The 15469-nt window shown below is 41.9% G+C and overlaps 1 protein-coding gene across 1 annotated transcript in view; it reads left to right on the forward strand.

The window, feature by feature from the left end:
* The first annotated feature begins 307 nt into the window (after positions 1-307).
* EVL (Enah/Vasp-like) overlaps positions 308-15469 on the forward strand; it is a 75525-nt gene continuing 60363 nt past the window's right edge. The window contains exons 1-3 of the mRNA XM_062494660.1: positions 308-340; positions 8273-8441; positions 15201-15378. Coding sequence (XP_062350644.1) covers positions 330-340; positions 8273-8441; positions 15201-15378 — 358 coding nt within the window. The 5' untranslated portion in view covers positions 308-329. The remainder of the gene's footprint in view (positions 341-8272; positions 8442-15200; positions 15379-15469) is intronic.

A 15469-nucleotide genomic window follows, 5' to 3' on the forward strand; every position in this document is an offset into this window, starting at 1 on the left:
ACCCATGCTTCCAATGAGCCAACAATGGCACATCTAATCTTAATCTATATTGTTCCTACTTTTGCTCAGTAAAGCAGCTATAAGAAATAATACATTTCTTCTTTAAAGTCCCTTCCCCGCCCCTGCTGTATAAGTGTTACTTCCTGCCCTCCTGCTCTCTCAATAGCACTTCCCTTTCCTGTTTTGGTTATAAGCTTTCATAGAGACTCTTGGCTTGTCCCCCTGCCAAATTTGTCTTCTGCTCAGGTGAAATAGTCTATTTGGATTTGAGCACACGTGCCAGCTTTGAGCAGATACCTCTCTGGGATTGCCTGACCAGGTCCTCCTCCATGGCAGGCACGTAAGTATCTGGGGACTGTGCCTGTTGGCAGGGAATTTGTTGACCAGAATTAATGTGGCTGGATGTGAAGGAGAGCACGTATTGTGATAAACACAGAAGGTTTGTGTTTTGGTTATAGCCTGGTTGGATAATTTATAATTGTATAAAATGGTAATTAAGCTTTTATGGCAGTGCTGCATTAATATGCATCCCCTGGCAGTGAGGGAGAAGCTGACTTGATGAATCGAGCGTTTCTTCATTTCTCCATCAGCTCGAGGGGAATTGTCACAGGTTTATTTACATTGCTTCTGGGATTGAAGGGAAACCAAGGCAAAGTGATGCAAGCTTTAATGAAAGATCTTTATGTTGATTTCCTCAATTCACTTAGGAGTCTGCCTTTCCTGGTCATTAGTTATGATTATGGTCTTTCAGAGCCTTTATTTAAGGTACCTTCTCCTGAAATACAGATATGTTGGCCCATGAGTGAGTGCCCTCAGTCTTGTATTTTCACTTGACAGTTCAGTTTGGGGTTTTGCATAATTCATATTTTACAACATTAGGTACTTCTTGGTTTTATTTCTGTAATTTAAAGGGGAAGGGAAGTAGTTCATATTAATAGCAACCTGATCCAGTTGAGTTGTTTTTTTACTGCTTTTGTCTAATTGAGTTCCTGGTGTTTCTCCAGGCCATTTACTTTACTCGTTTTTTAGGAACTTCTAAGCATTTACTTGATAGTTTCTTTTAGGAATTCCCAAAGTGTATCTCCAAGGTGGTATGTAAAATCTGAAAGTGAACCCCACTTCACAGAAAGAAATTTTGCATGATTCAAAGTATTAATGGAGCAGTGAAGTTCTCTATTAGGAGACTCCATTAACAGTCAGTTGGTGGAACTTGGAAGGAAAAGTTTCCTGGAGCATGGCCCGGCAGCAATGCCCAGCAGCAGTGGCACTTCTCTTAATCACACAACTTCCTCAGTGAATTGTCTTTTGCAAAGCAGATCTCTTTGAGCATTTCTTAACATGCTGAGTTGAGGTGCCCATGACTGGAGTTCCCCTTAGAATCATTTGAATTCTTACACTTCAGTTTGCAAAACCTACCAGAAGAGGGATGGGTTAAAATTAACAACACCGCACGGTTTAAAAATCTCAGCAACATGAACTAAGCAGATGTGCTGGCTTACAAGGGCATCAGTCTGTGGCCTCTGTGCTGGCCCCAAATCTCCACTGATTGGCAGATGTGCTATTTAAGTGCCGTGGCGGACACCGAGAGGTCAGGGCTCTCACAGACCTTGGCTGGCAGTGCTGAGGACTGAGCTGTTCTGCACTGACAGTCAGGCCCAGGTGAAATATCTGTTTTGCTGCAGTCATGTTTCGTATACTGTATGATTTTTTGTATTTCTACTCACTTTTCCCATGCTCAAGAGCATTGAGGAGTGACAGAAGGTTATGCAAGTTTCTCTGGTCATGCCAGGATTGTGTGTGCGTGTTCCCAAATTTAGCAACTCCTCTGCCAAAGTACTGGCTTAGTGTGCAGCCTGGGTGCCTCATAAACTGTCTTTTCTCTGGTTTCCAGTTATGTTTGCTGTGGGTATCTGCAGCAGATACTGGATAAGGCAGTTGCCATTGGTATGCCAATGTAGTAAGGGAGAATTCAAAATTAATGTCTTATTCCTAACAGAAAGTAACTTTTGAGTATTCTTTCTTATGGAGGTGAAATGGTGTTCATTTTACTCTTGATAGCACTGTAAGTACCAGTATTTCCATTTCCTGCTCTGTAAAATATGTATTTGTCTTGCAGGTGTGTCATTGTTTAACAGCGTCAGTCCTTTTGAGAGCTGCTTGTGAAGGAGGCTTCATATTTTTACTGTTTTCTTGTAACTATTTAATATGAAACTGTTTAGATGCTAGAGTTTAACAGTGGAGAAATGCAGTGGCCAGGCTCTTTCAGCAGATGCTCAGTGCAAAAGGCTTATCTCCCACTGGCAGTGCAGGCAAACTCCAGCACCAAAACATCTGCCGTGTGGTTGTACAAGCCTGAGCAGGAGACCAAAAAAAATAGCAGCTTCTCTGGGAACTGGGCTTTACTTTAGGCTGACTGGAGCAAGGGTAACACTGTTGGGTAGGTGTCTCTGCACAGGCAGGCAACCAGGAGCGAGTGCAAATTGAGAACTTCTGACCACTGGGTCCATGGGTTGGTTGTTCAGGGAATGCCAGGAAATGAAGCTCAGAAAATAACTGGAGGTAGTTATTGTGGCACCTCCATATTATATATGAGAGTGTGACTGCTACTATTTAAATATCTGCTATAACATAGTCTACATATTTATGTCATTGAGGATTAAAAGCACCTTTCTGGATACAGTGCCCCCATGGGGCTGCCCTTTGGTGTGATCAAATGGCTAAATGGTGTATTTTTGCTATGAGGTATTCCTGCATTGCTTGAGGAAGTTCTTCAGGGCTCTGGGACAAAGGTGAATGATGGTGACACTGGCTGTGCTGCAACTTTGGTTGTAGAGGGAAGTAGACTTTGAAACAGGGGGTCCCAGAAGGAGTCACATTGGTGGTGAAATGAGGCTCCCAAAGAGAAGTGGGGTCATGAGCAAATCTGGGCTGAGGTTTCCTTCTCAAATAAGGCAAGCCAGAGGCTGAGTAATATCAAAAATTTCTCACATCAGTAAGAGTTATTAGATCAGTCTAAAATAAATTTTAATTATTAATAATACCAACATTGAGGGGGGATGTATGGGAGCTCGAAATTAAAAGTAAGGTTTGTATGAATAGCTGTTTGCCTTTTCTATGAATACCAGAAAACAGCGTCTTTGCAGGTCAAAGAATCATGAGCAGCTTGAAACAAGGTAGATCCATAATAGGTTCAAAGCGTGAGATCTTGATTTTTATCAGGGAGCATTCAGAGCTTATGTAAAGGGAATGCCTTGCCCAAGGACACAGTTGTGTCTGTAAGTATAAAGGATAGTGTCCAGGTCCACCTGGCATGCTGGACTAAAGCCCACAGAATTAGGTGTTTGGTCCCAAAATTAGCTGGTTGTGGATATTTGTTACACCTTTTGTGAGCATGATTTGGTGACCCTCCAAAAGCTGACCTTGTCCTGGCTGTAGGAGGAGGTGTTTTAAACCTCTCCCATTGCCCCAGGGGTGTGACCTCTGGGTGGTTTGGTGCTGGACAGGGCATCCAGGGTAGGGCTGGGATAACCCTGTGCCATGGCAGGCTCTGCATGGGGCTGCTGGTCAGAGGTGGCTTAGTCACTCAGTACCAAGCTCTGAAAAAGTTCAATTCATAAGAGAGTAACTGTGTAAGTAGAGAAAACAGGTCAGTGAAGGAGCGCAGTGCAACTTGGCCACTCAACTTTTCCTCAGTCTGGAACCAGAGGGAAAAGCCTTAGACACCCTTCAGAGCCAGGCTTTACTCCAAACATTATGGTTTGCTCTCTTTTTCCCGTTTCTTCTCTGTGACAGGTCTTCTGTGGTTCCAGCCTGAGTTTTTGCTCATATATTTGGATAAAACCACTGAGCAAGGCAGAGTGAAGCAGGAGGCCTTTTCTCTGTCTGATCCATGGCTCCCCCACTACCAACTTCCACAGTAATTTCTGTCATTAGATTACCCCTCGCCTCCTATATTTCTTATTCCTATTCAATTACTTGCAGTCAGCAAGGTCATGTCACCTCATTGTCATGTGATAATTCACAAAAAATACAGGTATTTTCCCAAGATTCCTGGTCTCATCTATTCCATACTCATTTGGGGCTCCTTTTTGGCTGTAGATCTTGGTAATCATATGCTTACTAACAGCCAGGAAGAAAGGACTGCATTTTTCAGGTTCTGAACAGATGGAAGAGGAGAGGAGTGTTATTCCAGGACAAAGGCACCTTTCCTGCAGCACTGTCTCAAAGTCGCTGCCCTCTCACCAGGGCTGGGCAAGAAAGGTCAATGCTGACCCTTTCAAGAAGGGTTAAATCCAATTTAACCAATCTGCTGATTTTTGAAGATGAATCTTACACAGAAGAGATGGATGAGAGTCGGTCAAAATGTGTCACACAGAATTAAACAAACAGTACTATCTGCAAACTTTTTTTCTTAACTTAACAGTTTTGTAGTACTGAAACACTATTCTATAAATCTCAACTGTGAACACTTGGTTTTAGATATCACCTGTGAACAAAACCAAGCAGACTTTCTTTAACTTTGGGCAAACAAAGGTACTAGTGCAGAGGTTTTACATCCCACAGATGTAATGCTTTCAGAATAAACAGGGGTGAATATTAGGTTTTGGGGTCCCTAGGAAGAACTCCCTCCCCTTCATATTTAAATGTCTTTAATCTGCCCCATAGTAAAGTGTTGCAAATTGGAGTAGATGTTGTGCACAAACCTGAACAATTTTGTAATTAAGACCTCTCTATGATTCAATTTTTATATATTTTTATACATAATTACCTGTGGTGGGAACTCAGGTGGATGAGTCTTACTGCATGTTAATGTAAAATAAAATATCCGTAGAATAATTCCTAATATTTGACGTGTGTGAAATTTGATGTACCTCCATCAAATACCAAATTTGCAGTAACTTCTGTGCATTAGGAAAACAAAGCACTTCTAGAAGTGTGCAAGCATAATTTTGCATATGAATACTAATATATAACAAACTCTTACAATGGAGAAGGAATGTGGCTACTCAGAATTGTGTTACTAAGCCCCACATTTATTACTTGTCACATGTAGTTGACAGAAGTATCAGTGATGCATGGTCCTAAAAATAACCACAATTTTGCTCGACCTTTGTGAAACCACTGATACTTGATTTGTTTTTAAAGTAATGTACAGAGAGTAATACAGAGATACTCGGTGAGATTTATAAAGGCAACATTTTCTGTGCTGTTTTTAGAGAGGCCTCTTAAAGCAGCAGTGGAACAGTTGTGCCTTTTATGCATAGGAAGAGTATAAAGTCTAGGATGAAGAGTTACACCTCCATTTAGGGTAAGACAACAAGCTAGCAATGAGTCCCTGGAGGCATTTTGGATGTTGAAAGATTGATGAAGTGCTTTGCAGGAAAAGATTCCCCTCGTGTGCTGTTTTATGTTCCTTTCAGTTATTTCACTGGAGGCCAGATAGCAGGCTGAATGATGAAAAACTTCCAGTGACTGCAGGAGAGCGAGGATCAAGCTTGATGTGTTGTTGCTTTATGTCACAGTAAGAATTGGTTGTGGTGCATCAAACAGTGCTCCTGAGGTCTGTATCTGTGTTTCAGCCACAGGGCAGTAGCAGGTCCTTTGCTGCTGATTTTGGTGGCAGCAAGGTCTGAAGGCAAAGTTGCTGTATATACTGGGATTTGGGTATGGCACTGTGAGTAATGCCATGTTAAAGCCCTCATGTCTGGATAGTTAGGTGTGATCTCTTCGTTGTAAGGATAATTTAATTAATTTTGACTAATTTAGCAGCTCATGGTAATCGTGGATTCCAAAATTCATCTGAAATGGAGACAGTACTGGTTTTTAGGCTTACTCTGATGAAGCCAGTGATGCACTCTTGCTTACTTTAGTGTACAGCAGGACTTGTAGTGGTTGGCAAGGATTGAGGTGAAGGATGTGGTGTCACACTGGCTGAATGTGACTCTCCCAGGAACAGCCTGGAGCCCCTGGCTCACTGGGCAGGGGATTGCTGTGTCCTGGGCAGCTGATGCCTCCCCCACCTCTGGAGCTGGCACAAGACACCTGGTAGCAAAGGCAGGTGGCCACCATCCATCCATGAGACTGCACTGGGGATTATTTTTTGCCTTTCCACTACCATATGACAAAGGCAATCCGGTGTACCTGCTGTTGTGCTGGTGTATTTCTCTCCCATTCTCACTCTCTGTGAATCCAAGGCAGACTGAGTGTCCCCCAGCAGGTCTGGAGGATGCAGGTAATTCTGCCACTGCTGCCAGGCTGCAGCTCTTGCAGCAGTTGGAGGATTAGGCAGGCTGGAAGGAGCTCAAATCCCTCAGCTGCTCGTGTCAGATATGGAGGAACTGCCACAAGACATTAGCTTACCTTAAAAAAAGGAGGGAGAGGTGTTTGCTGGATAACGACATCAGCAAAGGCACAGCTGTTCTCCAGGTATCTCGCAAAGCAACAGCAACTGGTGGATGAGCTGGATTTTGTGAATTCTGAACAACATAAATAAAATAATGTTTAGTCCTTTTGATCTGAGTATATTGCTCTGGTAACAGAATTTAGCTAATTTCTATGTTACACAATAAAAATACAATTTGTTCTGAATTTTCCTGCTTTATTCTTTAATAGAGATGTCTGCTGGCAGCGTTGCTGCCTCTGTAAATGCTGTGAGGACTTTCCAGGCTCTTACCCATAGCCTGGAGGAGGTCTGTGGGGTACCTGGAGGCAGTGCAAAGTGATTGACAAAACAAGCCACAGTCAGTAGGCTTTAGTGTACCATGGGGGATACATCTGCCTTGGAAATCTTTTTGAGACCCACAAATCAGAAAAGATTGAAAATTGCTGCTGTAATCAACCCAAATCCTCTTAATACTTGAAGTTACGTGCTCCCTTTCGTTAAAATGATGACAGTGATGGGGTCAGGCAGGATTGGGTGTGCAGCAGTTGGTATAATTTACAAGTGGTGTAATTTGGCACAGTGGCAGTGCAGCAACATGGTTTAACATCACCCAGGAGCATCTTCTTTGCTTGTGTGTGTATATGTATGTGTGTGGGTGCAAGGGAGGCAAACCCAAACAAAGAGGGAGGAAAAGGATTTGTGTGCAAAGCAGATTAACCACTTGCTATTGCATTTGAAAATTATTTAATATGGCTTGGGCTGAGGAAGGGAGGTATATATACCTATATATAGGTCTAAAGTTAACAGTACAGTCCTGAACTTAAAGTTTTTGCAGGACATAGATCCCAACCGTTCCATTCAGACGTACTAACTGAATCATAAATGCATCATAAGGTGTACTATTTGCTTGTTGCAAATCTCTGTCACATTTAAAGATCTCAAATCTCCAAAACTTGCAGGATTTATTTTTTTTTCTTCAACTTGCATTTCCTCTGGTGTAAGAAAAGTGGCTGTGAAGTCAGGAGAGCAGAACTGAAATTCTGAGCTGTATTGACATGTCACAGCACTTGCCAGTGGCATTTATTGCCCTTGAAGGGTGTGTTTTATTAAGATTCTCTATATGTATATTAGTCAGGATATGACTAATAAAAAAGAGGTAATGTGTTAAGGAATTCCTGTGACTCTGAAGGAGAACAATACTTATTTACACTGTACAAAATATTGGTTATATATTTTAATGCTGGCATGCATCCACATTCATGGATCCCCCTTCCCCACTTTGTGTGCTCCTAGGATGAAGGGAAAAAAGCATTCCTGTGCGTTTTCCACAGTGTATTCTGGGGCTTCTGAGTGCGTCAGTGGCTCTGGGTATTAGGCGTCAGCTGGATTAACTTAATTGATTTCTTCAGTTTACCTAGCATGGCTTTTGGTCCAAGGTCTGCTGCTTCCAGTTTTAAATGTAAAACTCAGCTGTGGGTGTCACATTTGTTTTGTCAGCAAGCTGTAAAATATTGGTAGGTTTTCATGCAAATGTAAAAGGCTTCGCTTGCCAATAGATACATAAAATAAATAGAGCATTCATACTGTTGGACGGTTTTCATAATGTTTATGTGATGCAGGTTATTTCTCAGGGCTTAACGTTTTATATAAAATAGATTGTTGGTTCAAAACAGCAGCATACAGGAAGTTTTTTAAGTCTGTGAATATATAACATGTCAGCTTTAATTTAACAGATTGCATTCAAAGGATTAGCAGATCTCTTAGAAAACATATGTTGAAAGTAGTACTGATAGTTTCTGTTGGTTTTTTTTTCCTTTAGATGTTTTAAGTCATAAGCAATAAGAAAGAAATTCACTGTTTTCTTCCCTGATTTTTTGTTTTTCCCCCCAGTGAACAGAGTATTTGCCAAGCCCGAGCTTCAGTTATGGTCTATGACGATACCAGTAAGAAATGGGTGCCAATCAAACCTGGACAGCAGGGATTCAGCAGAATCAACATATATCACAACACAGCCACAAACACCTTCAGGGTAGTTGGAGTTAAACTGCAGGATCAACAAGTGAGTAACTTTATCAAGTTTCCTGTAAATTAACCTTTGATCTCATTTGGTAACCTCAGTTCTATACCCAATGCAACATTTCCTGCTCCCTGCAAAACCCGTCTGTTTATACTCCAGTGTTTCAGGTTTTGTATAATTTTTTGCACACACAATGTATCATAAATTATTACTGCTTATTTGAAAAGAGGATGTTTGGCAGATGACAAAGAGATTTAAATGTTTTTCCCCCTCCCAGAATTTTTTCTTGTGCAGTGAGTCTTATTCACTCTGCAGGTTTTGCTCTCAGCTCCCCCTAAATTACTTTCTACTTGCTTTTAGTACAATATTAAAAATGGAAATAAAAATCAATTGTTCTGCACTGCTGTCCCACAAAGTGTGGTTGTTACATTGCTGTGATAAGCAATTAGTTCCATGTAATGCACTTTAAAATCCTAGGTGCACACTGTGATCTGATTTGCTGCGAACTAATTTTGCAGGACCTCCTTGGGTATTAAAGGAATAATATGGGATTTAGATTATCAGAAATGGGATCTGACCCCCGTTGGCCACCAAAGCACGATGCTCAGCCCAGGGCTGCCTGGTGTGTGGTGTGCTGGGCAGCACATGCCATCAGAGCTCCCTAACCAAGTGTCACAATTAGACCCCAAACAAAAGTTTACTTGAGTGGAGTAGTGGTGCGGTACCTGCATTTTAGAGCAGGAATTTCAGAGTTGAGGGTTTCCCCCGTGTGCTGGCATGAGGCTGGCTAGCAATGGCAGCCCAGCCTGCCCACCTCTGGTGCTCACCTCAAGCCCTCTGTGTGGCACGAGGATCAGGAAAAAGTGGGCCAGTGGTTGCCTGTTGGTTCAGGAATGGTGGTTCCTGCTGGGAAGGAGAGGTGAGCACTGCTGCTGGTGTGAGACACTGTCACCTGGCAGGGACAGGGCAAATCCAGCCAAGCTGAGCCAGGTCAGGCCAACCCAGAGAGCAGGAGCCAGGGCACCACCACCTCTCAGCTGCCACAAATGTTGAATGGATTGATCTGCTTGTGGAAATGCTGATGAACCTCATCTGACAGCTGTAAAGATGCTTGGGACAGCTGGAAAAGTTACTCAGGTTGCTTACTGGAGGTGGTAATGGCTTTGCTTGTTTGTGCATATACAGAGTCATCATTCTGAAAAAGGAAAAGCGGAACAAAAATTGTTGGGTTTTGAGCACACTGGTTTTCAGCTCCTTGCAGTGCACTTTTGAAAAATCTTCCAAAAGTTTTGCGAGCTTTTATCCTTCTCCATAGAGCAAAGGCAATACATGAAAGCAGTTCCATTCAGAAAGAGAAAATATTTTCAAAAATAAAGGCAATATATCCTCTTAGTGAGTTATGAAAGCCAGTACTGCTTTGTCCCAGGCCATGCTAGTTCTTTGTTTTACCTAGCCAGCAGGTGAATGTAAATTATTTTCATGTGACTGCAATCTAAGATGGGACTGACTAGCTGGTGTTAAAGAAGCAGAAGTCATAAAGTCAATATGTATATATATAAGGGAGACTAAATACCAGAGTTCTGTCTTAATCAGAGTATGCATTTTAAAGAGTAGGACATATTAAAAAGTCAAATCTTAAGCTGCACTTTGAACATGCTTTGCATTAACTGTAGTTTTTTATTTGCTTGCAAATGTTTCAACTTGTGAAGATGCTGCACGCTATCTAAAAATCATCTCATTTCAGAAGGAAACAGGTAGAAGAATATGTTTCTCTAGAGTTCAAAGACTAAAAATCCTCTTTCAAATAAACAGAAAGTGTTGTCATTTACCTTAGTAGTCTAAAACTGCCTGAAACAAAGTGTTCCCCTTAAACATGACTGCAAAAATCCAGTATTATTAATAAAGTCAAGACAGTGTGCATAGTAGTATTCAAAGGAGCACTCTGAAAGTCTCAAGATTGAGAATGTAATATATTTTACATGAGTCTCACATGGAATAATAAGCTTGCTAGGCTTGTTAAGTATTTGCATTTAAAGAGAGTAGAAATTAATTTCAGTTAAAATAGTTCTCTGTTCAAGCCTTTTCATGCTTGCTCTCAGGTTCTGTTAAATCTCACTGAAACTGAGGCTTTAGTAAAGCTGTTGAATTGCCAGAAAAGACATACTTATCTGAAAAGGACCAATCTTCAGCTAAAATGTGATTTGGCTAATGATGAAGCTGATGAAGCTAATGAAGCTACACAGATTTTTGAAGAGTTGAGAAACTAGTTTAAAATAAGTAATAGAACAATACCATGAAGGAACAATTTAAACTTTTCTTACATACTGTTTGTCAAGGCACAGACTAATCTTCCTGGCTTCATCCCTGCCTGATGAAGGGATGTTTTTTTCTCCTTTTAATTTTGTTGGTTTATATTACACCTTGAATAATATCTCTCTTTAATTTTCATCCTCTTTTTCAATTTCCACATATCTTTTTCTGCAGACTCCTTGTCTTGTCTCTGTCTAGCTGCCTTTCTGTTTTCTATCCCTTTTTTGGTGCATGTGCTGTAGCTTGTGACACTGTATCCTCGTTCCGCTTATCTCCTTATCACCTTATCTCCTTCTCTAGCTGACAGTGTCTGAAAAGTTCACCACAGACAAATATGGTTTGTAGAGTAGCAGATCTGGGGCTGGTTGTCCCCCAAGGAAGTGGCCAGAGGTCTCGTTCCTGCGTGTGTCTGGGCACGGCGCTCGCCGCGCGTGGTGGCCATGCTGGGTCACAGACCTCAGCTGCCCTCGCCGCTCTGCACAAGGTGCAGCCCCGCACAGGCTCGTGCTGGCCCAAGCAGGAACCTTCAGAAAACCACAGGTACAGTCTTGAAGCTTTGAAGTTGCCACAGAGGCCAGAACTGGTTTGAAGCTAAGGCCAGATCAGCGCTACAATCGCTTAATGTCATGAGCTTTGACGTTTCCTGGCGGAAATGTTTAATTTTGGACTTGATGATCATCGAGGCCTTTTCCAACCTGAACAAGTCTATGATTCTGTGATTCTTGAAGCCAACAGTCACAATCACATCTTTCACACCCATGTTGTAACTTTCCAGATGTTGTTGTGTGTGAACTTCAGTCACCGTGCAAGAAGTTTACGACGTTAAAAAGCAGTGGCTCCCCATTCCGGAGTCCTGATCAAGTGAAGGTTTAAAATTAGGACTTCACATCAAGTGATGTCAGTTCAGCGTGATCTCATCACCCAAAGGCACATGCTGAACAAACAGGCAGGGAGGAGGGTGCAGCTCAAAAGTGAATCACATCTCCTGAGGGGCTGGTGTGTTCATGTGGCTGAGAAGTGAATGTGGAAACAGGGCCTTGGGGAAGCTGAGACATTTTACATGTGAACCCAAGCCAGAAATGAAACAGGGATGGGATTCTTGCGATATAAGCTAACCATAGTTTTTGAAAGGAAAGAACCAATTAATCACTGTTGTAACCTATTAGAAGTTCTTCAGGTTTGGGCCTGCCTACAGAAGTACAGAATGTGGCCTCAGCTATAGCACTTTTTACATCTTTGCTGTTTTAGCAGTCATGGATGCTCCCTGAGAGGTGAGCCTGAGCGCTGGCAGCGTGGCAGGGCCAAAGCTCTGCAGAAACAAGCAATTGTCCTGTCCTGGTTTAATAAGCAAGAGCATTGGTGGTGAGGATTGTGAGGGAACTCTTCCCATGCTCCTGGCTGTGCTACACCTCAGGTGTTCCCTGAAGCCACTCTGTCCCTTCCAGCCCCATCCCGTGAGTCCCATCAGCCACCACCCTCATCACTGCTGACAGCTCACAGCTCTGCAGTCAAAAGGAAGGGCTTCTTGGTTTTGAGCTTTTGTATAGTTTCTAAATTCCCTCTCGGTCCCAGGGAGTCTACACCTGAAACTGAGGTGAAAGGGTGAAGAAGAATACTGGGTAGAAATACTTTTTTTTTTTTAACATTATAGTGATGGGAACATTGAAATGTGTCAACATAATGCTGTGCGTGACTGCTCTGTGAAACTCCTTGCTGTACGAAATCACTGAAATACAGAATTTAACAGGCTTCAAAACAACACAGATATTTATATCAGTAATATATATCAGTAAGGCTACATTGTTTCTGGATATAAAAGAGGGTTGAAAAGAAAAAAAAAAAGCATATAAAACATCCTGTTTCACCTTGTAAGTCAAATTCTAGGGGAAGAGTTATAGGAAGAACTGTTTGCTATGGACAAATCCGTGATTTATTTCTTCAGGATTTCCAGTGAGAGCTTCTCCAATTCACCTATTGTAGGCTGCAGCTGAAGATTAAAATATGAACTCTTGGTCTGCTCAGCCTGGCAGATGTGCTGTCTTAGTGACATATGAAGCTTTAGAGTAAAGATCTCTTAGAAGCACCTGTAAAAAAACCCTATGCTTCAAACAGGGAGACCTTCTTCATTTTAATTACTGCTCTGAAGCACTTCATTATCATCATGTGCCTTGCAGAGTCTCCACACCATCTGTATAAGACACCTTTGTGCATTCATTCTTAACAACAGCAGGAGATCCCCTTCTTTTTTTTTCCATTTTCTATAAACACGAGCAAAGGAGATAAAAATGAAACGTTGGCTATTTTAAGTTTCATTTCCCAGTGACTCAGTTCTCAGTAAACTCTCTGATTTGAGTTTGAAGACAAGGTATTACATTTGGGCATCCTGATGATTACTGAAGGTCAACACTCAAATTCTGTCTTTATTAATTAAAAGGATCTAACCCTGAGAACAAAGCAGATCCTTGGAGTTCCTTGGAAGCAAGTTTTGAACAGTTTACCTGACTTCCATTAAACAATTTTTGGCACAGGTTTTTACAATTCCTGCCTTTCATTATACAGCTGCACTGCACCCTCTGGTGCTCTTTGGGCTTTGATAGTGGTGTCCTTTGAAGCAGAGGTTTCTCTTAGCAGGTGAGAAAGACTCACTTTGAAAGCCTGGTAGAAGCTCACAATCTTTCTAAACTTTTCCTCAGAGATACTGCCTATGCCTTCCCTTGGTTAGTCTAATCAAAAATAGTTGGAAGACTTAAAAATTGGTCCGTGTTAAAACTGTTGGTTTAGAAACCCAGGCATGAGTCTGCTTGATGCTCAAGAGACTCTTTGAGTGTGAGCAACATTGGTACAGGCTCTCCCAATGCTCAGTAGAAGAATGATGATACCACAATTTTTCAAGGAGAAAAGTTTACCCAAGCTGTGAAATACAAGTTCAGTGCCTTTGCTGTGACCAGTTTCCACTTCATTCTGGTCAGTGTGTGTGTGTGTGTCTTCCCACACAGCATGTTGGGACTAATTCTTGGGAGCCTGCCTACCCAGTATAGGGCTGCATCCTCCTTTGGCTCACAGGTCCAGAGTTCCTCAAAGAAATGTGACAAAAAAAGCAGTGTAGGTCTGATTGCTTCTCAGTGCATTTTCATGGAGCCTTAGTAATGATACAGGTTTGAGTGCAACAGCTGGACCATCATATTAATGCCTAAAGCTAGGCCAAGTATTCAAAGACTATCTTCTACATCACTCTGTTATGCTGGCTCTGTAAGTAAATGCATCCTAGAAATAAAAGTATATCTGTAATAATCTAGGGGCCTAGTGGTTTCTTTGCTGGTTTCCATAATTTTTTGTATATAAATATAGTAAAGTTACAAGACATCTGTTAACTATATCAATGACACAGTGTTATCTTTCACAAATACTAACGTGTGTGAAACAATTTGTTCCTTATTAGGTGCTCATCTAATGCTTCTCTGCCAGTTTAAACTGGCAATCCACTGAAAATTCAAAACTCACAGCTAGGAGTCATTATTCTTTGAGATTAGTTTTAAAAGTCCGCCTGTATAATTAAGAATTGTCAGTTATCTACCAAAAATATTGTTGGACTAATTAAATACACTGAAGCTTTTGAATTGCAATCGTAGTGTTAATAGAAAACTTTCCAAGATGCTGGTTGGACTGCAAAAAAAAATATTGGTAGGTTTTGTGGTATGTGGGGTGTACCTCTAACATAAATTCTGTATACAAAGTGGTGCAGTGTTGCAGTGGACACTCCTGACTCTCCACCCTTTGCTAGAGCAGATTACACTTTTAGCATTGGAGTTTTCTGTCCGGATCCCAGCTGTACTGTGTAGCTGGGTGTCCCAGTGCCCTGCCCAAGGATAAACAGAGCATTCATTGTATTTAGCAGATTAAATTTCAAAAGAAACAGCCTTCTGCTGCAGTCGCACCTTGCCTGGAAAACACCACATGTACAGCAAGGGAGAAGGTGGGAGAAGAATGGTTTTCTAGGTTTTACATTGCCTGATTCTAAAGAAAAAGCCTAGGTGGTGGGAGAAGGAAAGCAAAACTGGTGCAATGAGTCAAAAATTTATGTGCTGTAGGGCAAAGTTAGTGCCAAGAGCTCTGTCTGGCTCTTTTTTTACCAATTGGGCATGATCATCCTCCAAAAGATGGAAACAGCTGCTGGCCCTGGCTCCTAACAGCTGTTTGCAGCATCTGCACAGCTGCATCCTGTGGAGGGGCTGTAGAAAACACGAGCAGGTAGTAGATTTTGCAAAACTGGCTTGCAAGTCCCTGAGGCTGAACTGAATTGGTGTAAATCTTACCCCTAGATGTGGGTCTTCTGTCACTGAAACAAACACTGCCTTACTGTGCAGCTGTGTAGGACCTGCTGTAGGAACTGCCTCTACCCATTTAGGTGACATTCACACAAGGGTTGGGTGGGTTTTTTCCCACTGAAAACAGAGCTACTGTTAATCCTTCCCCCTCTGCTCCAAATCACAGGTAGTGATCAATTACTCAATTGTGAAAGGACTGAAGTACAATCAAGCAACACCTACCTTTCATCAGTGGCGCGACGCACGGCAGGTCTATGGCTTGAATTTTGCAAGCAAAGAAGAGGCTACCACGTTCTCCAATGCAATGCTGTTTGCTCTGAATATCATGAACTCACAAGATGGAGGTAAATTAATCTCTGTTAATCTGTGACATTTTAAAATGCTTGTTACCAATCACCTAGTGCAGTTGTGTTGGATATTATGCCATTATAAAAC

The sequence above is a fragment of the Cinclus cinclus genome, chromosome 6 (genome assembly GCF_963662255.1).
Source record: "Cinclus cinclus chromosome 6, bCinCin1.1, whole genome shotgun sequence".
Classification (NCBI taxonomy): domain Eukaryota; kingdom Metazoa; phylum Chordata; class Aves; order Passeriformes; family Cinclidae; genus Cinclus; species Cinclus cinclus.